The sequence below is a fragment of the Manis javanica genome, chromosome 9 (genome assembly GCF_040802235.1).
Source record: "Manis javanica isolate MJ-LG chromosome 9, MJ_LKY, whole genome shotgun sequence".
Taxonomy (NCBI): Eukaryota; Metazoa; Chordata; class Mammalia; order Pholidota; family Manidae; genus Manis; species Manis javanica.
In genome coordinates this window covers 124,147-145,964 of record NC_133164.1, presented here as the reverse complement: position 1 = coordinate 145,964, position 21,818 = coordinate 124,147, and the positions used below count along the sequence as shown (strand labels likewise).

Genomic DNA, 21,818 nt, shown 5'->3' with positions numbered 1-21,818 from the left:
CCTACTCGCGAGGAAGACGAGTCACTGAGTAATCGGGGGCGCTCGCCCAACTGCCCCGCAACCGGCGCACGGGGAGGCTGCCCTCGAGCTCAGGGAGCTCCGGGCCCCGGCGCCGACGCCGCGCCGAGGCGCACTAACGATGGGCACACCCGCCCACGCCCCGGACTCGCGCGGTTGGCACCGCCCGGGAACAGGAGTCAGGGACCCAGAGGGCGCGTCGGAACCAACAGCAGGAGGCCCGCTTCCGGCGCCAGAGGGACGCGTTGGAGGACTTCCGGGGCGGGGTTTGGCTGAGAGCGGAAGATCCCGGGACAGCGCGGCGTCCGGCTAGGTCTGGCCGGGGCGCAGGACCTGCGGTGGCGTGTAGTCCGGCGGGGCGGCTGCAGCGCGGAGCCGGGTGCGCGCCGGGGCGGCCGCTCAGCCATGAACCTGGAGCGGCTGCGGAAGCGCGTCCGGCAGTACCTGGACCAGGTGGGCGTCCTGGCCGCGGCGCTGGCCCGGGCCGGGGACGCCGGCCTCCAGCCGCCGTCCGCAGGCACAGCTCTCCGGGGTCCTGGCGCCCCTCGCAGTCAGGGAGGGGGCCCGGGGACGGAGAACTGGGACCGCTCTGCGCGGGAGGGTGGGGAGCGCTCGGTGCCGAGGGGGCCGGGAGAGGTTATTCTGGGAGGACGGTTGCAGGTAGTCTGTGAATTTAGCTAATAGAGAATTTTTGAGAGGTTGAGTTGTAACTTATTTGGCTGAATTTAAGTCAGTAAAGATAAAAACAAGCCTGTTGTCTCAGATCAGAACTTTAAAAAATCCACGTTAACTACATCTGCGTTCTTTGCACTCCCCTTGAGTGAACAACAAGCAGTGTTTAGGAAAGAAGTGTCTCCAGAGTCAGCCGCATCACTTAGTTTTGTGAAATACATGCTTTCCAAGTAAGTTAGAAACCAAGAAGGGGAGGAAAAGCATGTTCAATGTGAAGTGTTCAGACTGGGTGTGAAGAGATGCCGCCAAATGTTTGCCCTGCGTTGGAGGCCGCATTCGGTTTACCGCTAGTGCTTCCTAAGCACATGCCTTCTGCCCGTGTGAGATGCCGGGCGGCCTGAGGGGCGTTTCCCCATCGTTTCATCTAACTCTGAGCTGGCTTGCAGCCATGCGTTGAGAGGTCCTCCTCCCTGACTGACTGGCAGCCAGTTTCCTGCCTGAGTGCCATCTATGAGGCAAATATTGTAAAAAGACAGAACCATGACTAGTAACCAGATATTGCAAAATATTCATTTAAACGATCTGTTTTAGATAGCCTATGATAAGTTTTCTGCAATGTGTTTTTCCCAAGAAACTATCTTTTGAACCATACATAGAAGATCTTCTGAGTGTTTTTATTATACCTTTGAACTGAAACTCACCTTACTGAGGTATAGGATTGAGAGACTACTAGTACATGTAAAAAATATATTGTCATCAAAATCCTAAAGAATCCACTCCAAAACTACTACAACTAATATCTGAATTCAGTAAAGTTGCAGGATACAACATTAATACACAGAAATCTGTTGCATTCCTATATACTGATGATGAACTAGCAGAAAGAAAAATCAGGAAAACAATTCCATTCACAATTGCATCAAAAAGAATAAAATACCTAAGAATAAACCTAACCAAGGAAGTGAAAGACCTATACCCTGAAAACTACAAGACACTATTGAGAGAAATTAAAGAGGACACTAACATGGAAATACATCCCATGCTCATGGATAGGAAGAATTAATATTGTCAAAATGGCCACCCTGCCTAAAGTGATCTACAGATTCAATGCAATCCCTATCAAAATACTGACAGCATTCCTCAACAACCTAAAACAAATAGTTCTAAAATTCGTATGGAACCACAAAAGACCCTGAATAGCCAAAGCAATTCTTAGAAGGAAGAATAGAGCAGGGGGATCTTGCTTCCCAACTTCAAGCTCTGCTACAAAGCCACAGTAATTAAGACAATTTGGTACTGGCACAAGAACAGACCCACAGACCAGTGGAACAGAATAGAGAGTTCAGATATTAACTCAAACATATGGTCAAATAATATACAATAAAGGAGCCATGGACATACAGTGGAGAAATGACAGCCCCTTCAACAGCTGGTGTTGGTAAAACTGGATGGCTACATGTAAGAGAATGAAACTGGATCATTGTCTAACCCCATACACAAAAGTAAACTCGAAATGGAGCAAAGACCTGAATGTAAGTCATGAAACCATAAAACTCTTAGAAGAAAACATAGGCAAAACTTACTTGAATATAAACATGAACACTTTTTTTCATGAACATATCTCCTGGGGCAAGGGATATAAAAGAGAAAATGAACAAATGGGACTACATCAAACAAAAGCTTCTGTACAGCAAAGGACACCATCAGTAGAACAAAAAAGGCATCCTACAGTATGGGAGAATATATTCATAAATGACATATCCAATAAGGGGTTGACATCCAAAATAAATAAAGAGCTCACGCACCTCAACAAACAAAAAGCAAATAACCTGATTAAAAAATGGGCAAAGAATCTGAACAGACACTTGTCCAAAGAAGAAATTCATATGGCCAACAAGCACATGAAAAGATGCTCCACATCGCTAATCATCAGAGAAATGCAAATTAAAACCACAATGTGGTATCACCTCACACCAGTAAGGATTGCCAACATCCAAAAGACAAACAGCAACAAATGCTGGCGAGGATGTGGAGAAAGGGGAAACCTACACTGCTTGTGGAAATGTAAATTAGTTCAACCATTGTGGAAAGCTGTATGGAGGTTCCTCAAAAAACAGAAATAGAAATACCATTTGATTTGGAATTCCCCTCCTAGGAATTTACTCTAAGAATGCCAGATCCCAGTTTGAAAAAGACATATGCACCCTTATGTTTATCACATCAGTATTTACAATAGCCAAGAAATGGAAGCAACCTAAGTGTCCATTAGTAGATGAATGGATAAAGAAGATGTACATATATAAATGGAATATTATTCAGCCATAAGAAGAAAACAGATAATGCCATTTGCAACAATATGGGTGGAGCAAGAGGGTGTTTTGCTCAGTGAAATAAGCCAGGTGGAGAAACACAAGTACCAAATGATTTCACTCATTTGTGGAATATAAGAACAAAGCAAAACTAAAGGAACAAAATAGCAGACTCACAGAACCCAGGAATGGACTAGCAGTTGCCAAAAGGGAAGAGTCTGGGAAGGGTGGGTGGGGAGGGAGGGATAAAGGGATTAAGGGACATTATGATTAGCACACATAATATAGGGGGGGCACAGGGAAGGCAGTATAGCACAGAAGACAAGTCGTGACTATAGCATCATTAGTATTCTGATGGACAGTGATTATTATGGGTTATGTGGTGAGGACTTGATAATAGGGGGGATTGTAGTAACTACAATGTTGCTCATGTAAAACCTTTGTAAGATTGTGTATCAGTGATACCTGAATTAAAGTACTGTGATGTTGATGTATATAGCATTCTGATACTCGATTTTTGTTTAAACTATTGAAATAACAAACCCAATGACTTTTTTCTCTTTTTTTTTTTGATGTAGCAACAGTATCAGAGTGCTCTATTTTGGGCAGATAAGGTAGCTTCACTCTCACATGGTGAGTGATAAATTCTAATTATTTCTTGATTTCTCTGTCTTTAAAAATCTTATTTGCCTTGCACCTCTACCCATGTTTGTAATTTTTCTCTCCAGAGGAACCCCAGGACATTTACTGGCTGGCTCAATGCCTTTACCTGACCGCACAGTACCACAGAGCAGCTCATGCTCTTCGGTCACGGAAACTGGACAAAGTAAGTGATTGTATGAACTTAAAGCTTTTCAGAGCTTCCTAAAATGTCGTTAGATTATTATATAGGTGTATGTTCTTTTTATGTCAAAATTATTTTAAAGGATTAAATTTTTCTTACTGAATGTAAAGAGAAAATTTCTTATTCTTAATTTCAATCACCTACTTCCCTCCCGACTCCCACCCCCAGTCAAGCAGACTAAGTTTTGAAAATTCTGTTTTCTAAATATTGGGTCTTTAGAAAATATCTATTTCCTAAATATGGACATTCCTTTCCATCTTATTACCAGTCATGCATGTCAAGCCTTTAATTTGTCTCTGTTGTTGTTTTAGCCTCTTTTGTCTCTTTCTATAACATTTTTACTACTTCCCACCTTGGCTGCCCTCTAGTATCTCTTTAACTATGACAGGGTAGTCTTCCTAAAACACACATCTCGTGATGTCACAGTAGCACTCAGTAATTCCCATTACTGAGTGATATCCATTTATAGAATAAAATCAGGTGGATTAATAGATACCCAGGGTCCTTGATAGTCTCTGGTCGGCACCTAGCCCACCAGAATCAGCACGTGTAGCATATCCTCCAGCCCTGCTGACTGCTCGTGGTTCCTAAGACTTGTGGCCACTATTCAGACTCAGTGCCTGGACTGCTGGCCAGTCCCTCCCGCACCCGCCCCTTGGAGAGGTTTTGTTCTTCAGCTGGCTAGCCCTTTGTATGCTCTTCTTTCAAAGTTAAGAAAGAAACTGTGGTGTGTTTTTGTCTCCCCTGCTATAACCTCCTTGAGGCCAGATCATTACTCCTTTTTGAATCCTCAGTTCCTAGTAAAACAGTAGGTTCATGATGAATATAGGTTAAAAAGATTGGATTTATTTTCTTCAACAGTAAAAAGAGAAATTATTAAAATAGCTTTTTTCACTTCATGCTTGAGTTTTCTTTAGACTGAAGATGCATACTATCTTGACCACTTTTATAATAGATTAATTTCTTTCCTAGTTGTATGAAGCATGTCGTTACCTTGCAGCTAGATGCCATGTAAGTACCCTCATGGTTTCAATTTACTTAATAGAAGTTTAATTATATGAAGTTATGCATCCCTTACATGTGTGAGAATTCCAGAGATGGTGCTTGGCAGACTACTAAAACATTTTGTGAGGAAATCCCTTCTTTTTTAAGAATTATTTACGTAAAATACTGAATCTCCATTTATTAAAAGCTGACGTGCATGAAGAAAATTCTGCTTTAGACATTTAAACTTAAATAATAATGGATTTGTATATCTAGCATTAGAAGTCATGAGGGGTGAATGGCATTTCTGTTTTCTACATAGTATGCAGCCAAAGAATACCAGCAGGCCCTTGATATCCTTGATATGGAGGAGCCAATCAATAAGAGATTATTCGAGAGACACTTGAAGGATGAAAGTGGCTTGAAGGACCCCTCCAGTGACTGGGAAGTGTCACAGTCCTCAGTAAGTCACCCTGTAATGCACGTGCTTCTGTAGTGTCAGTCAGAGTTACCCCCATGCCGTACCAAACACAAAGCACCTTCTTTTACTTGAGTGTCACCATGTTAAACAGTTTTGGTGCCATCTTCCTTAATTTGCCCACCCAAACCCAAAAAGATTCCAAAACAAGTATCAGCATCAGTTGGAAGCTGTGATCATGTGCTCATATGCTTGACTTTGAAATCACTGACTTGAGATCTTCTTGTACGGGGTGCCTTAAACCACCCCTTCCTACTGTGCTTTGACAATTTTGTGCTAACCCCTTACCCTCCAAGAAATCTGATTATCTTAAATTGTGTCTTTCTTTCCAGGGAGTGGTTTGGTTTTATTATTTATGTTATTTTTGTACATTTCGGTTTATGGACTTTATGTGTGGGTGAACTGCAAACTCTGTGCTGGCCAAGATTATATAATGTAACAGGAATGGCATACTCCGTTTCACCTATAGTCCAGGAAAGGAAACTGCAGCCAAGAGAAGTTAAAACACCTGTCCAAGGTCACTAGCAAGTGTCAGAACTGGGATTTGTACGCAGGTCTGTCCAGCTCCAGAAAGCCATGTTCCTAACCTCTATACTACATTGTTGCCAGTTGTCTAATATTTACAAGGATTCTTTCCTTGAGATTTGGCTACCAAACTGGCAAAAGTTTGATCTGATATGTTTGTGCTGTTTGCAGTCTCTGAATGTCACCCTGTTTAGGATAGAACAAATCAGGAACAAAGTAGCAGTGACACGCACTCTGGTTGTAAAGATTTTCTGAAGTGAGGAGAGCCTAGGGAAGAGATTAGAGACGTTTGCTTTGTTTTCATGTTTCTATTAATTTATACTATGAGAGTTGGAACAAATCCTTTTAGATGTAAAAGTAAGTCTCAGCCTTTGGGTAATACGTCATTTTTGATAAAAATTAGGTTTAAAAATATTGGCCTAAGTATGTGACTCCTCATGTTTTCCCTACAGATAAAGAGTTCTATTTGTCTTTTACGAGGGAAAATCTATGATGCTCTAGATAACCGAACCCTGGCTACCTACAGCTATAAAGAAGCTTTGAAGCTTGATGTCTATTGTTTTGAGGCATTTGATCTTTTAACATCACACCACATGTTGACAGCCCAAGAAGGTTTGGAAACTCAGGTGTTTTTATATTTAGTGTAATATTGCTTGGATTTTTTTCTCTGAAATCTGTAGAATCAAGAGCAGGCTGTGTACAGGTTTAAGTAGACCTATTAACCTCACTGATGTCTTCAGATATGTAACCCACTGCAGAACAGTGCTGGGCAGTGCCGCTCGCGTCAGAATCATCAGGGCCGGTGACGTGGTGAGGCCATCTTTTTGAGAAGTTATGTGCAGTAGTATAAACCAAGATTTCAGTATCTGACTCAGTGATTCTCAACCTGGCAGCACTTCAAATCCTGAGGAGCTTTGAAAACATGAGTTCAGGTCCCTCCTCCAAACCAGTTTAGTCGGTCTCTGATGGTGGGGCCCTGGCATCTCCCAAATGGTCCTGAGGTTCATCAAGGCCAGAGAACCACTGACCAAGTATGTGGGCAGTAACTCACCATGGGTAGGTGGGAAAAACGGAGAGAAAGTGGGGGGTGTTGTGTTAATGGAATGCTTCCCGAGGGTGGTTCGCCCCCTAGGGGACAGTCAGCATTATCTGAAGACATTTTTGATTGTCACAGCTTGGGGAGTAGGCGGGAGAGGGGAGGGGCAGAGGCCTCTTCTAGTGAGTAGAGGCCAGCACTCCTGCTGAGCAGCCGGTGGTACAGGGGCAGCCAGCACATCAGAGAAGCGTCAGCACAGAGTGTCAGCAGTGCTGAGGCGGAAACAGTGGCCTGCTGGCTCTTGAGTCTGGCAGTGACCAGACTCACCCGTGAGGCTCCATGGCACAGCCCTCCAGGCGGCTCCCGTCACTGGCATCAGGTGGCAGCCGGCTCTGGAGCCACTGTTATCGTTTCCTATAGTCCATTTTGATCTTGTTGTTTTCTCTTTTGAGTTTGATTTACTTAGTCCAAAAACTATAGAAGCATATTTTTCCATTGCTGACTTTTTCCCCCCATAAATACTATGAGGACATTCTTTTTTTCCTTTACATTTTTAAGAAAAAGAACTTCTTGAATCACTACCTCTTAGCAAGCTCTGTACTGAAGAACAGGAATTGCTACATTTTCTATTTGAGAACAAATTAAAAAAGGTAAGTAAACATACAGAGTATTTGCTTTATGTAAATGTCATATTTCTCCTTAAATTTGGCCTCTGTTCTTTTGCTAGTTAAATTTTAAAAATTATTAATTTAACACATTTGCAAGAATTGATTTAGATTATTTACAGCATATGGTATGATTCCTAAGAAAGCTTCCAAAAATATCTCTTTCTCCAAGGGACTGCTTATAAAAGATTGAACTATCAGATAAATGGAATGATGTTGTGTGAAAATGCGGATGTCTTTTCTAATGCCTCCTGAACTTCTAATTTGTGAAATACTTCCTACCCGGGAATTCTATGATAAAATTGAGATGAGAATCAAAATTATTGAGAGGACCACTGATGAAATTTGAAGTTTAAAAAGTTTCCAGAGGCTCACACGTGTCCTTGTGCAAATCCTTTAAACACTTGGGCCCGACTGAGCCTGCCTTTTGATTTGGTGTTGCTCACCAAGCTCATGTTGACATTTCTCTGTTTCAGTATAATAAGCCTAGTGAAACTGTCATCCCTGAGTCTGTAGATGGTTTGCAAGAGAACCTGGATGTGGTGGTGTCTTTAGCTGAAAGACATTATTATAACTGTGATTTTAAAATGTGCTACAAGCTCACTTCTGTGTAAGTATATCCCCTCCTTTTTGCATAGGAACAGTTCAACCCATTTCACCTAGGAAATGTGTGGGACATGTTTTCTAAGTAATCTTGAACTAATAGATGATAATCTAAGGTACTCTACCATTTGCAGAGAACCTAACGGGGTGTATCTTAAAAGGGCAATTTACAGGCATAGGCTTATGCACCTTCATAGGTTTTTTCCATTAACTTGGGATTATATGTGTCTCTCATACCAGTCTTTGATAATTTGCAAGTTTGAAAAGAGCATTCTGGCACATAGTTGTATAAAATACATTCTTTGATAAGGTAGAGATTACTAAAATCCTGTAGATACTGGGTGCTTAGTCAGGCTCATTAACTAGCCAAACTCTCTCCCCCAACACCAATTTTCGAGCATACATGGTTCAAACTTGACCTTTAGCTAAATTACATATACTATTTTTAACAGATCTTTTGAATCCAAAAGATCTTAAAATCCTTAAAAATCCTAAAAATTTTAATTGACAAATATATTTCTAATACATTGTTTTTGATCCTAAACAATGAGACTACCTATTTTATTAAATTATGTTTTTATTGATTTAAAGTAAATATGTGTGATAATACTTAATTTGCCCTTTCGCACATAGCCTGATCATTGCCATAACTGCACCAGCCTGGGGTGATGGGGTAGGAAGGCGAGCAGGTGTGGGGATGCCCAGTGCTGTGTGCGGTGCTGCGGTGACGAGCACACTGTAATGAGTCTGATGTGTCAGTCAGTACACACTGTACATCGTACCCTGAGCGTGGTGAGCGTCAGGCCGGTCTCGGTGCTCATGTCCTGCTTCGACTTTCAGAGCAATGGAGAAAGACCCTTTCCATGCAAATTGTCTACCTGTGCATATAGGGACACTTGTGGAGCTGAATAAAGCAAATGGTAAGAATATTCTTAAACAATTTATAAGACCAAAATATTTTCTGTAACTCTTGAAATGGCTCACAAGTTCTGGATAATTGAGATTGCAAGGAACAACATAATGGGTCCTACAGTGAAAGTGACTCTGGGGAAGAAACGGTTATCAAAGTGACCAGTGGCCCAGTGTGTCATCTCAGCAGAGCTCTGTTCTCTCCTCCGTCCTGCTTCCTTTTCCCAAATGGAACTTGTGGCCTGAGGTGTGTTAGGTTCAGTGTGTTGGGGGGCAGTTTTTCCTTTCCTCTCTTTTGCAGTCTGTCAGAAAACTGGTACAGCAGGAGTCAGCAACTGTTTGGAAGCTGGACGGAGGCAGATTTTTTACTTGTGCTTTCCATATTTAACATTTCAAAAACATTGTGTTGTGTTTGGACTAAATTCTCCCTTAAATCTTTTAAACTAAGTTGTGAGCTCTGTCAGGAGAAGGAGAGCCACTGGAATTCCAAGCACCTGCTGCTCAAGGTGTGGTGTATGGGCTGGCGCATCTCGGCTCTTGGAGGCCTGTTGGAGATGCTCCGTCCCCTTGGTCTGGTCACAGCCCAGGTCTGCATACATGTAACTCGAGAAAATTATCTTACCAACTCTGATAAACTCAAGAGTTTGGCCAACCCAACTGGGTGTGCGTGTGGGCATGGTTCATAACAGGCTGGTGGAGTGAGAGAAATGGGTGTTTCAGTGGGTGAGTCTCTTTGAGATGACCCACAGGCTCTGTGCTGTGCCTGGCCACATGCCGCTCACCCAGTTTCCAGTCCCTCAGCAAGAGCTCTGCCCGCTTAGGGGTCTGGTATGGGGTAAGGGGGTTGTGAGTGGGTTGGTGACACAACTGTAGTAACTGCCCCACAGAGATTCTGTATTTCATTAGGCAAATGGATTTTTTTATCTAGAAAGAAAGGAAAGTATGAAATAATTGCTGTGAGAACAAAATTTGTGATCATGAAGAACTGTAACTGGGGGAAAGTTGTATCTTAAAATTCATTTTATAGAATGATTTAATTCTTTTTTTTTCTTTCTCCCTAATGTAGAGCTTTTTTATCTTTCTCATAAGTTGGTGGATTTATATCCTAGTAATCCTGTAAGTAAATATAAATCCTTTTTTTCCCTTGTTGTGTTTTTTTCTCACCTGACTTGAAGAAATGCCTAACACTGTTTAGACAGTAACATATATGTAAGTTCAAGCAAATAATGTTTTGTTTTAAGTTGCTAGAGCAGAATCTCCTAGTGCCTGTGATGACTGGAAAGCAGCGGTAGCTCTTCTGATCCATGAAGGTCTTTTTAAGTTTGCTGAAATAGTAAAACAAAATCCTCTTTTCTGATCATAGAAATTATATATGCTTATTTAAAAATACTTAACATACCAAAAAATAAAATATAAAAGGTGAAAGCCACACTCACCCACCCTCCATAAGTAGCACTAATTCTTGGCGGCTTCCCAGATTGCACAGATAAGGCAACTTACTGAACTGTTCCCTGACTGAATCATTGCATCTCCAAAATTGCTGTAGGTCACGACTAAGACTTAGAAAGAAGTTAAGGTCAGGGTCTAGGTCTTAGACATGAATCTGCCCTTTTAGGCTGGTGTGAAAATGACTTGTAAAGAGGCAAAACCAGTGCAAAGAGAAGTCCGCTAATGGGGTGGAACCAGGGTGAGCCGGGGGGACACACTGCAGGTGGGAAATCAGGACTCAGACTGGTTTTTGACAGCAGGTAGGGTTCAGGAGCCCCATCTTGTCTGGAGTGCTACAGGGACATGATTGAGGGCATCTTGAGGTTGAGCTGAGAAGCATCTGCTCTTCGAGAACCTCAGTCTAGGCCAGAGGTCCGTTACTAGACAGCTGGCCCAGAGAAGTTTCTGATTTTAACTAGACTATGTGGTGGAATGTCTAACCCACTCTCTGGCCTAATTTATTAGAGATGGCCTATTCAAAGTCAAGCACCTTTGGTCATGATAAATTTTGAACATTTTAGGTGTCCTGGTTTGCAGTGGGATGCTACTATCTCATGGTTGGTCATAAAAATGAACATGCCAGAAGATATCTCAGGTATGAATTTATTGCCTTCCTCCCCTGGGGTGAACCTGTAGGAGGTGATTTATTGCTCATCTTCTTTAATACAGTAATTGTTAAGGACTCTGAACACAGTGTGAAAGAATAAATGCCTTCTTTAGCAGCTTCCCTTCAGTTTGCGTCAGTTACGTGCCTCATCTTTATAAGATGTCATGAGGGGAGAGTCCAGTGATCACTGCTGTGCATCTTGTTCCCAAGGAGCTCATAACATACTTGAAGTTTTATTTATAAATAAGAATAAATATGGAACAGTAGAGATTAATAAAAAGTAGTTTGAGAGGTTTTGGTTTTCACTTACGGAAATTCTATTAACCTTTTACTTGAAAGACTTCTTTTGTTAATAGTTTTGAAATTACATGAAATCATACATGAGGTTAGGGTCACTAAAACTGTAAAACGAAATTCTTGGCATAGTAAACTGGCTTATATAAGGATCTCTGGTTTTAGTTGAAGGAACTCCATGCAACTCAGTCAAACTACTTAGCCATTATTATTCATTTATTTAAGAAGAATGTCTAATATGTGAAGAATTAATTACTAAAGATTTAAAGTAATGCCTATGATTTCCTCTGTGTGAACAAAATAGAAAATGGATCTCAGGGAAGTGCATAAACTTTTGACAAGACTTGAATTCTAATCAAGTTCTGATACTTAACTAGCTGTAATTCTTTGGAAAAGATAATTTCTCTGACCCTTTCTTCTGAAAAAAAGGAATAATGTAACACTTAATTCCCAGGATCATTAGGAAAATTGATGACCCAAGAGGATCCTGCACTAGGAAGCAAGAGTGGGGGGCCCTCCAGTCAGCTGGGTGTTGAGCATCTGAGAGACTCTGTGCTTCTCCCAGAGTAGGAAGGTGATTCGTGTCATGATAGTTCTTTTGAGCTTTGCTTCTGTGATGTAGTGCTGGACTCTCCATGAAACTGAGGACGTCTTGGGGAAAGAAAACATAGAACATAAAGTGCTAGGACGTGGGACCCTCACCCTTTATATTGCCCTGTTTGCGGTCTGTGTTCTTCAATCCTTGTGTGGGTCACCAGAGTGTCTGTTGGTTGAAGGCTCAAGACAGTGTGGTCCAGTCTGTTGGAACCTGGGTGATTCTCTTATCGCCATCGGTAGGATGTCACTTAATTTTTCCAGCCTCAGTATACTTTTCTTCAAAATACAAATAACCCATCTTGCACCTTATTAGGACTAGATGATGCATATTAGGCATCTCAGAGGGTGCCAGGCACAAAACAGGCTCCCAGCACATGGTTCTGCTACCATGATTTATCTACTAGATTGTGAAATAAAGCTCTTGGGAGTAAGTAATATATGTAAATTCTACACAGAATGCTAACTATAGTACCTAAAAAGTGGACCTCTCCTAAGGTTTCTTAAAAATTTGCCTGTGCTATTTATTAATCATTCTTTTATTTTAAATAAATTAATGCAAAGGTTGACAGCTCATTTATTTAATTATAATGACCTGGAAGCCATCAGCTTCTATAAAATTAGCCAGCAGCTCAAGAATTAATACTGTGTCGTTGGGTGAAACTTCTCGTTTCAGCAAAGCTACCACGCTGGAGAAGACCTACGGGCCTGCGTGGATAGCCTACGGGCACTCCTTTGCAGTGGAGAGTGAACATGACCAAGCCATGGCTGCCTACTTCACAGCGGCCCAGCTGATGAAAGGGTAGGGCGGGGCGGGCTCCACTCCAGAGGGGCTTGTTCTCCTAACAAGGAGAGTTTTGATGTTTCTGTCACTGCCCTGTGGTTGCTAAGCAACAAGAATGCCTTCTGTGCATCTTGTTAGTAGTTTATGACTGTGAAATATCAGTGGGAATTGAGGGAGGAAGCAGGTGGTATGATTTTTGCTTTAAGGAAAGGCTGCTGGGTAGTTAGGCGAGGGGAGAGATGAGAGGGAAGCGCGTTTTCATGGGCTTAGGCAAGAATGCAAGTAGTCATGAGCAAAATTGTTATGTATATCCTACTCATGCTGGAAAGGATTTGATGTGGCCAAGTGATAATGCAGAACTGTATTTGCCAATGTTCTGTATTTGTATTGATAGTAAATGTATTGATGTTAACTGATGTAAGTGTACCCTACGAGTAAGTTACTTTGGGGAGAAGATTGTTGATACTATTCCAGTTGACTCTTTGGAGTCAGCGTCGGTTACACCTTTCAGTGCCCTTTCATGTGGACTGCTTCTACCAACCACTGCTTCCAACTGTGTGGAAAGGTAGTGGGAATGTGGTAGTTCGGAGAGCTCTTCTGAAGTCAGACTGCCTAGTAATCTTGGCAAATCATGTACCGTCTTAAAAAGTAGGAATGATAGCAATACTTACACCTAGGCTACTATGAGGAGTAGTTGAAACAATGCCAGTTAAAGACTCTGCCTAGTGTCTGAGATGTAGAAAGCACTCAGTAGAAGTTAGCTACCTTAATTTGCTTGTAGTGTTCAGGAGTGGGATCATATATTTATTTGTATTGATTTTCATCTCCTTAGGTTTGACTTACTTTTTCAGACTATCAGATTTTGGCACCCAGTTCTGCATCTAAATTATTATCCTCAGCTTTTTAAAGTTATATTAAATGTGACACATGACTTAGTCATCCATGAAAATATTGTCAAATAACTTCCTAACTGTCCTAGTCAGTTCAGGCTTCCATAATAAAACACCAGAGATGGGGTGACTTAAAACAACAGACATTTATTTCTTCACAGTTCTGGAGGCTGGGAAGTCTGTGGTCGGAGTGCAAGCTGACTCAGGTTCTGGTAGGAGCTCCGGATTGGCTGAGGCTGCCTCCACACTACGTCCTCTCACGGTGGAGAGTGTGCCCTGCTCTGTCTTCCTCTTAAATGGTGCAGCCTGTTGAACCAGGGTCCCATCCTCATGACCTCATCAACCTTTATTATTTCTCCAAATACAGTCATATTGGGGGTTAGGGCTTCACGTGAATTTGGGAGAGACACATACCTTCAGTCTATGACTAACATATTACTAGAAATAATCCTCCAGGTTAAAATTGTTCAACCAGTTACTGATTCACCTGAATGGTCCTTATGCCCAGTCCAGCTTTCTCCTTATCTGTGAAGATGTGTGAGACCTTCTCCAGTCTTTGCTGAAGCTGGACTCCAGGGTCTGCATACATCCGCAGTCTGGCAGTCTGACAAGTTGGCAGAAAAATCTTGATAACTGGCCTTGAGTTGCATGCTGGGGTCTGCTACTCAGAAACCCAGAATAGTTATTATATAATTCCTAACCAAGAATCAAACCAATGATAACTGATGACATGATTAATATCTTTAATGTTTCCCAATCTAACAAACTTTAATTAAAATTTCAAATTAGTTCATCAAGATAAATACTGTTTTTCCCTCAGTTTCACCTCCCCATCAGAACAGCTTTGCATTCTCTAAACTTGCCCTGTGTTTGGGTAAATGTTTGAAATTATGTAAATATTCTGTTCATGATTTCTTCTTGGGAGTCATTAGTTATTTAGGAGTGTGTTACTTAATTTCTGCATATTTGTGAATTTCTCACATTTCCATCTGTTGTTGTTTCTAATTGAATTCCACTGTGGTTGGACAACATGCTGTGTGTGATTTTAATCCATTTATTACCTGACACACTGCATCTTGGGTTCTGGTGCATGGAGGCTCTGCTCTTGTGGGTACGTGTAGAATAGCTGCCTGCCCCTTAGGTCTGATGGAGTCACAGTGTTGTTCACATCTTCTACTTCCTGGATGATCTTCCACCTGGTGAGTTATTCTACCCATTACTGCAAATGGGATATGAAGCCTGCAACTAATACTGTAGAATATTGTATTTTGGGTCCCTCATGTTAGGCTCTTGATGGATTGAGCTTTTTATCATTATTAAATGTCTTTCATTGTCTGTAGTAACACATTTTGTCTCTTTTGTCTGATACTGGTACATTCACACCAGCCCTCCTCTGTTACTGTTTCCAGGGTGTGTTCTTTTCCATCCTTTTACTTGTAACTTGCTTGTTACTTTGAATCTAAACAGTGCCTCTTATAGAAAACATATAGTTGGATCATGGTTTTATTATCTATTCTGCCAATTTCTTGCCTTTCGGTGGTGTTTTATCTATTTATGTTAATATAGTTGCTGATAAGGTAGGATTTATGATTACCATTTTTCTCTTTTTTGTGTCATCCCTTTTTATTCTTCTGTTCCTCATTACTGCCTTCTTCTATGACAGATGAAATGTGCCCTTTTAATTCCATTTTTTCTTAAAATATGTAGTTTGAGGATTTTTTTTAGTGGTTATTTTGGGCATTACAGTCAACACCTTAAAGCAATCTAGTTTGGATCAACAGCAACCCGGGCGCCTTCCAGCAGCAACAGGCTTCTGATTCTCCAGACACCAGCGGGTCCTCCAGGGCAGTACGGTCCTGACACCTTCCTGCAGTTACACTGGCGAAGGACTCAGTCCCACAAGACTTTCCTCCCCTTTCAGATGCCAGTCACCAGCCCTAGGCCATTCACACTTCTGACTAAACCATGGCTTCCCATGCCCCTCCTAAGTTTTGATTATTTGCTAGAATTTCTCACCGAACTCAGGATAGCACTTTACTTATATCTGCCAATTTATTATAAAGGACATAACCTAGGAGTAGCCAAATGGAAGAGACACAGAGGGCCAGTATGTGCACTGGGGTGGGTGGAGCTTCTGTGTCCCCTGTGTGCACTGCCCTCCCTGCACCTCCATGGGCTCGCAAGCCGGAAAGCTCTCTGCATTTCATTGTTTCAGAGTTCTTTCCTACAGAGCTGAATCAACAGTTGTCCCTTTCCAGAGAGGTCAGTGCGTGGGAACTTTCGGCAGGCACTCTCATAACTTGGTCTTTCTGATAATCAGCGCGCTCCTGAGGCTATCCAGGGGCCCCACGCTAAGTCGCCTGAAACATAAGGGGCGATCAAAAGGGGCCCATCATAACAGAAGGCTCCTGTGATGTAGGGAATCCCGAGCGTTTGTAGTGGCTCTGTGCTAGGAACCAGGGGAGAAGACCAGATACATTTCCTACTTTGCCATACTGACTTACTTTCAATGGTATACTAAAACTATGCCATTGTAGCTCTGATCCCTCCTGCCTCCTTCGTGCTGTTTTGTCATAGAAATTATATCTTATACATTATAATCCCATCAACACCAATCTAAAACTTACTGTTTTATTCAGTTGTCCTTTAAATAAGAAGAAAAAAGTCACTAACAAATACATTTGTACTGTTCTATATTTACCTGTGTGGTTACTTTTACTAAATTTTTTTCATGTACAGTTGAGTTACTATCTGGTATCCTTTCATTTTAGCCTAAGAGACTCTAGTATTTTGTCGGGCAGGTCTGGTAGCTAAGAATTCTCTTAGTCACATATTGTTATAATTATTACTGTGTGTAATACTGTTTTTCAAAGGAACTGTGAGGAGTGCAAGTATGTATGTCATTCGTCATACTGACCTTATTATTTACCATACTTTGTTCTCTTCATTTGTTCCTGAGTTAGAGACACCATCTATCCAATATCACTCCCATACGTTTCTGTCCATGGTATACCCAACAGTATGGTTATATACATACTGCTTCATACAGTTTCTTTTCAAGTCAGTTGAGAGAAGAAAGAAGAAATTTATATTTATACTGTCTTTTATAATTACATAATCACCTTTACTGGTATTCTTTATTTTTTCATCTGGAGCTAAATTATCTGGGATCACTTGCTTTCAGCCTGAGGAATTCTCTTGTAAGGTGAACCTGCCACAATACTTCTCAGTTTTTGTTTCCCTGGGAGTGGCTTAATTTTACTTCCATCTTCAAAGGATAGTCTTGCTGGGTATAAAATTCTGGGTTGGCATTCTTTTTCTCAGCACTTTGCATGTGATCTGTCTACCTTTTTGGCCTCCAGGTATTTGATCAGAAGTCACGTGTTAATCTTATTGGGGCCCTCTTGTACACTTTTTGTTGTATTTTCTTACTGCTTTAAAGGTTTTTGCTGTCATCTTTTTCAGTGGTTTGGCTGTAATTTGTCTATATGTGGTTCTCTGAGTTTATCCTACTTGGAGTTTTTTGAGATTTGGGATGTTTTTGAGCCACATATTCTTGGTCTTGTTGCTTTTCTGGAGGAGTAGATTTTTGTAGGTCCTTACTCTGCCATTTTGGAAGTACTTTCTCCAGGTAGATCCTTTTAAAGGATTTCTCCTTACCCTTCTGTAGGTGTTAGAATCTTAACTTGACTCATGATTCTAGATTATAACCAAAACACATACCAACCCATCAGTTAGTATTTGTAGACGTTCTTACATCTGTCTTCAAAGAAAGATGATCTTACTGTGTTTGCTTCAATGTAATTAACTGGTCTGATGGTGTGAAGAGAAGAAAATTCAATTGAAAAGTGGCTAGTACTTACTCTATGCCTAGAACTGTTTCAGAGGATATGACATAGAATAAACACGACTTAATTCAGAACTCTTCAGTGTAAATGGATGATAGCAGATGCAGTGGGAATCCACGTGAGGGAGTCAGAAGCAGCCTCATAAAGGGGAACTTGAACACACGTGGAAGATGAACGGTGCAGAGTCAGTGAAGTGGAAGCAGGAAGACAGTCAGGATAGGGCATGACATGAGCATCGTGGAGGGAGACAGGCAGTGTAGACCCTGCCCTTGTGCTCTAGAGAGCATTTGGTTGCGTTTCTGTTTTTGTTTTTTAATGGAGAGTAATGAGAAGGTAAGTAGATTGCTGATAGATTCCAGAAGTGGCAGCTGATACTCTAAAAGCCCATTAGACAGTCATTATTAGTAAGTGAAATGTTAAAATTTAATGCTCTGTTTTTGGCTTTGTTAAAAATATTTTGCAGAAAGGATTTGAAGTTGATTAGTTTCTGCCGAATTATGAAGCTTCTGGTATTGAATATGTGAAATGTCCAATGTTTTTAGGTGTCATTTGCCAATGCTCTATATCGGATTAGAATATGGATTGACCAATAATTCAAAGTTGGCTGAAAGATTCTTTGGCCAAGCTCTGAGCATCGCACCTGAGGATCCTTTTGTGATGCATGAAGTTGGTGTGGTTGCATTTCAAAATGGAGAGTAAGTACCAGAGGCCAAAGCCCTTGTTGCCTTGTAAACAGAAAAGCCTCGGTTGCTGGAGTATAATCAGAATGACTCTACAGTAGACTTTTATTCATAAATGTATACTATTTTAGGAAGCAGTAAAAAAAGGGAAATAGGAAGTGTTATCTTGGCTTTCTTTAAAAATACTAAACTAGGTTTTGATGCCTTTTGATGTCTTTGATGTGGGCTACCACATGCTCTTGGTTCCAAGACTAGACAGTTGTTTCGACTCTGTCAAGTGACTGACCCCACAGGGTGGCCTGGAGGCACTGCAGAACCTGTCCTCTCCTTGATGAGGACTTGGACTCATACATTTGAGAAAGATATTCCACACTTTTGAAGTAAATGTTTTCTTTTTAGTTGCCAGTTAACCTGAACATTAAACTTATTAGAAATGCCCCAATCTGTTTCCTGGTCAGTTAAGGTGTTTCTGTGGCCTTAAATATTTGTAGAATAAGTAATTCAGGGTCATATTCAAAGAGAAAAATACCTATAGTCCTCTGCACTATGAATTTGTTATGCATAAGTTTAAATACATAAATTTAAAACAGTAACTTAGTTCTGCTATAGTTCTTTTTTGTGGCATATGTGTATGTTCTGAAAATTGGATTATCTCATATTTACAAAAGAAAGTTTGGAGCTTGTTTTTATAATGTATAATAGTAATTTAATATACAGTCAGTTTACTTGGTACCCCAACATCAGTACTTGAGGTTTTCACATATGTGGATATGCGTGTGTTCCCAGCAGAGCTCAGCTCTCATATTGTAAGCAAGTGTTCTTTTTGCCCTCTATTTTGTGTCATATTTTGCATTTCTGTGCTTTTTTTGCTGATTTCACTATTTAAAATGATCCCCAAACGCTGTGCTGAAGTGCTGGTTGGTGTGCCCAAGCACAGGATGGCTGTGATGAGCATTGGAGAAAGTACATGTGTTAGGGAAGCTTTGCCCAGGCGACTGTCCGGGCTGCAGGCTGTAAGCTCAGTGTTAGTGAATGAACAATTTGTGTTAAGTAAGGTCTCGTTAAACAGGAGCACTTGGGTAAACAAGTTTTATGTTGGACAGTTGATGAAAATGAGGTTTGTAGGAGCCTAACCCTTTCTTTCCACAGGGACCTGTGGTTCAGTATCAGCTAAAGCACTGTTCCTAGTGACTTCAAAGAACATTGATTCCTGAGAATAATGAGAACAAACTACAGCCCCTAAAATCTTGAACTCTGGTGATGTCAATGCCATACAATTAATCACCTAGTTGATTGAAATTTGAGTCTTAAACTATTTACAGATGTTTACCTTTCATAGTAATATTACTAGAAAGAGATACTCAAATTTTTCTTAAGATGTATGTACTTGCTAATTTTGAATAACCCTACAACCTTTTTTCCCTATATTGTAGGTGGAAAACAGCAGAAAAATGGTTTCTTGATGCTTTGGAAAAAATTAAAGCAATTGGAAAGGAGGTATTCCATGTTAATCTGTAAACACACACACACACTCCTAAATGTGTTTACTAGTGAATGAGGAAAATGATGTAGACAAACGATTTTTCTTGCCTACAAGTAAATAACCTAAAATTTATCATAACAAATGGCTTTTTAATGTCTGAATTGTCAGGTGATTAACTGTTTTACTAAATGGTACAAAATGAGTTTGTTTCTAATTCAGAGGGCAGGTGTTGGCTCTTTGCTTCTTGAGAGACTCTCGGTTTAATATGTGGGAGTAATCAGAATAGGTCTGAGGGTTATTCGATCTGGAGAACAGTGATGGTCGGTGGACATGGGTGGCTGCTGCAGCATCTAACAGAGGCCCTTCTCTGCGACCTGGAAGAGCAGCGTCTGGTCAGTGGGGAGGTGAGCAGCAGACCCTGCTCCGCAGGAATCAGGCTGTCATTCAGATTCAGACGTGTCGTTTCTCTTCCTTACTTTGTATATATTTAGACCTTTCCGTGTTTGAAATCTTCGCCTAGTCTTGGTCCTCCTGTATGAAAGGTGTACCCCATGGATCTGTGCTCATGAGTCAGCCTTCCTGCTAGCGTGGATGTGTATTCACTGGTGGTATAAAATAAGAAGAACTTGAAATACTGTAGGCTTGGGTACATAGGGGATTTGTGTGGGGCTTCTCTGGTTCCTGGTTCTTTGCATTTACTCCTGTTCTGTTTTATTCTCTCTGACCATCACTTCCTATTCCCACTGTGGTCCTGTGTGGGCGCTCGTGTCCACAGCCCATGTCTTCCTGGCTGTTACATCAGCTCCTCTTCACTGGACAGACAGATCCCTTGGCCTCCCTGCCAGGTGTCAGTCACCTATTCCCAAAGACAGCTTTGTTTATTTGGGTCTCTTACCTGTTGTAAGCTCTCAAAAACACCGTGTTTATGTGTTTTTGCACATGTGCCTATGTAAAGCATGTTCTTCCACAGCCAGTCTTGGGTGATCTGGATATACATGTGTTTTTGATAATTCAGGGTTGCCTTTTATCACCTTGTCATTTTCAAAGAATTGAATGCCTAGGACCTTGCTACTCAAGCTGGATCAGCCACCTGAGTTTTGCCTGGGTGCTTGCTAAAAACAGAATTTTGGATGTCCTGAATCAAAACCAGCAGTTTTAATAGATCCCCAGGTGATTCTCATGTGCAGAAAAGTTTGAGACACATCATCTTAAACCACAGTTAGTTGAAAACTATTCTTTGATGATCAGGAGGCACTTTGAAGTCTCAGCGAAGTCTAAAATAATGTACAAATCGCAATACCGTTAAACTGTCAGAATGTCCATTAAAAAGTCCGAAGAAGAGGGGAAAATTTGGTTTGACTTCACTTATAACTGCAGCAAATGTCACAGCAGCCCCAGGAAAGCAGTCATGCCTGCGCATCGTAAAGGACTCGCTTTGGTTCACGTGAGTGGTGCCTCCTGGAGGCAGGCTCAGGAGGGTGAGCGTGGCTGAGGGCTGCTACTCAGTTGTTGCAGACCCATATGATGTGTGCTGGCCAAGTGCTGAGCTCTGAGCTAGGCATTGGGAGGCGAGCCGAAACTGGTCTGGCATTTCCAGCCCTCAGATCTGTCAGGGAATGCAATAAGTAAACTGGCAGGAATTCTACAGTGCACAGAAAGGGCTGTGGTGGAGGAAACGAAGGAAGCCATGCGGGGCACGGTTGACCCAGACTCGCAGGCGGCTCGGGAAGGCCATCTGGATATAGCAACACGCTCCAAGTCATAGAGGGTGATGAGATGTCGGCCAGGCAGAAGTGAGCGGGGAGCACGTCGGGTATGGAGAACGGTGTGCACAGACTTAAGCTGATTCAGGAGGGCTTGGACTTTGAGTTCACGGAAAATGTCAAGAAACAGAACTGGTAGGGTTATGTGTGGGTCATCAAGGCCCTTGAAGGTGACACTGGGTGTCGCACCTTCTGGTGGTGGGTACCAGAGGTGTAAGAAGGGCGGCATGGCCACACTTGTGTGATTGGCCTGGACAAGACTTGCTAAGAGGGTTGGGGCTTTGCCAAGGAGTCTGATAAACAAGCCGTGGTGACTCCTGGTTGGGTTGGGGATGACATGACAC

General features: G+C 41.6%; 1 protein-coding gene across 3 annotated transcripts in view; it reads left to right on the top strand.

Annotated features, from left to right (window-relative positions):
- Positions 1–277: 277 nt before the first annotated feature.
- CDC16 (cell division cycle 16) overlaps positions 278–21,818 on the top strand; it is a 29,341-nt gene continuing 7,800 nt past the window's right edge. Inside the window, exons 1-14 of one of the 3 annotated variants that reach the window (XM_037024866.2) lie at positions 278–471; positions 3,578–3,632; positions 3,728–3,825; positions 4,816–4,854; positions 5,150–5,290; positions 6,283–6,442; positions 7,425–7,516; positions 8,008–8,141; positions 8,975–9,054; positions 10,110–10,159; positions 11,053–11,126; positions 12,703–12,828; positions 18,091–18,243; positions 19,662–19,725. In XM_037024866.2, coding sequence (XP_036880761.1) covers positions 424–471; positions 3,578–3,632; positions 3,728–3,825; positions 4,816–4,854; positions 5,150–5,290; positions 6,283–6,442; positions 7,425–7,516; positions 8,008–8,141; positions 8,975–9,054; positions 10,110–10,159; positions 11,053–11,126; positions 12,703–12,828; positions 18,091–18,243; positions 19,662–19,725 — 1,314 coding nt within the window. In that variant the 5' untranslated portion in view covers positions 278–423. The remainder of the gene's footprint in view (positions 472–3,577; positions 3,633–3,727; positions 3,826–4,815; positions 4,855–5,149; positions 5,291–6,282; positions 6,443–7,424; positions 7,517–8,007; positions 8,142–8,974; positions 9,055–10,109; positions 10,160–11,052; positions 11,127–12,702; positions 12,829–18,090; positions 18,244–19,661; positions 19,726–21,818) is intronic. The other 2 variants (XM_017665054.3, XM_017665055.3) reach the window with 2 other exon arrangements.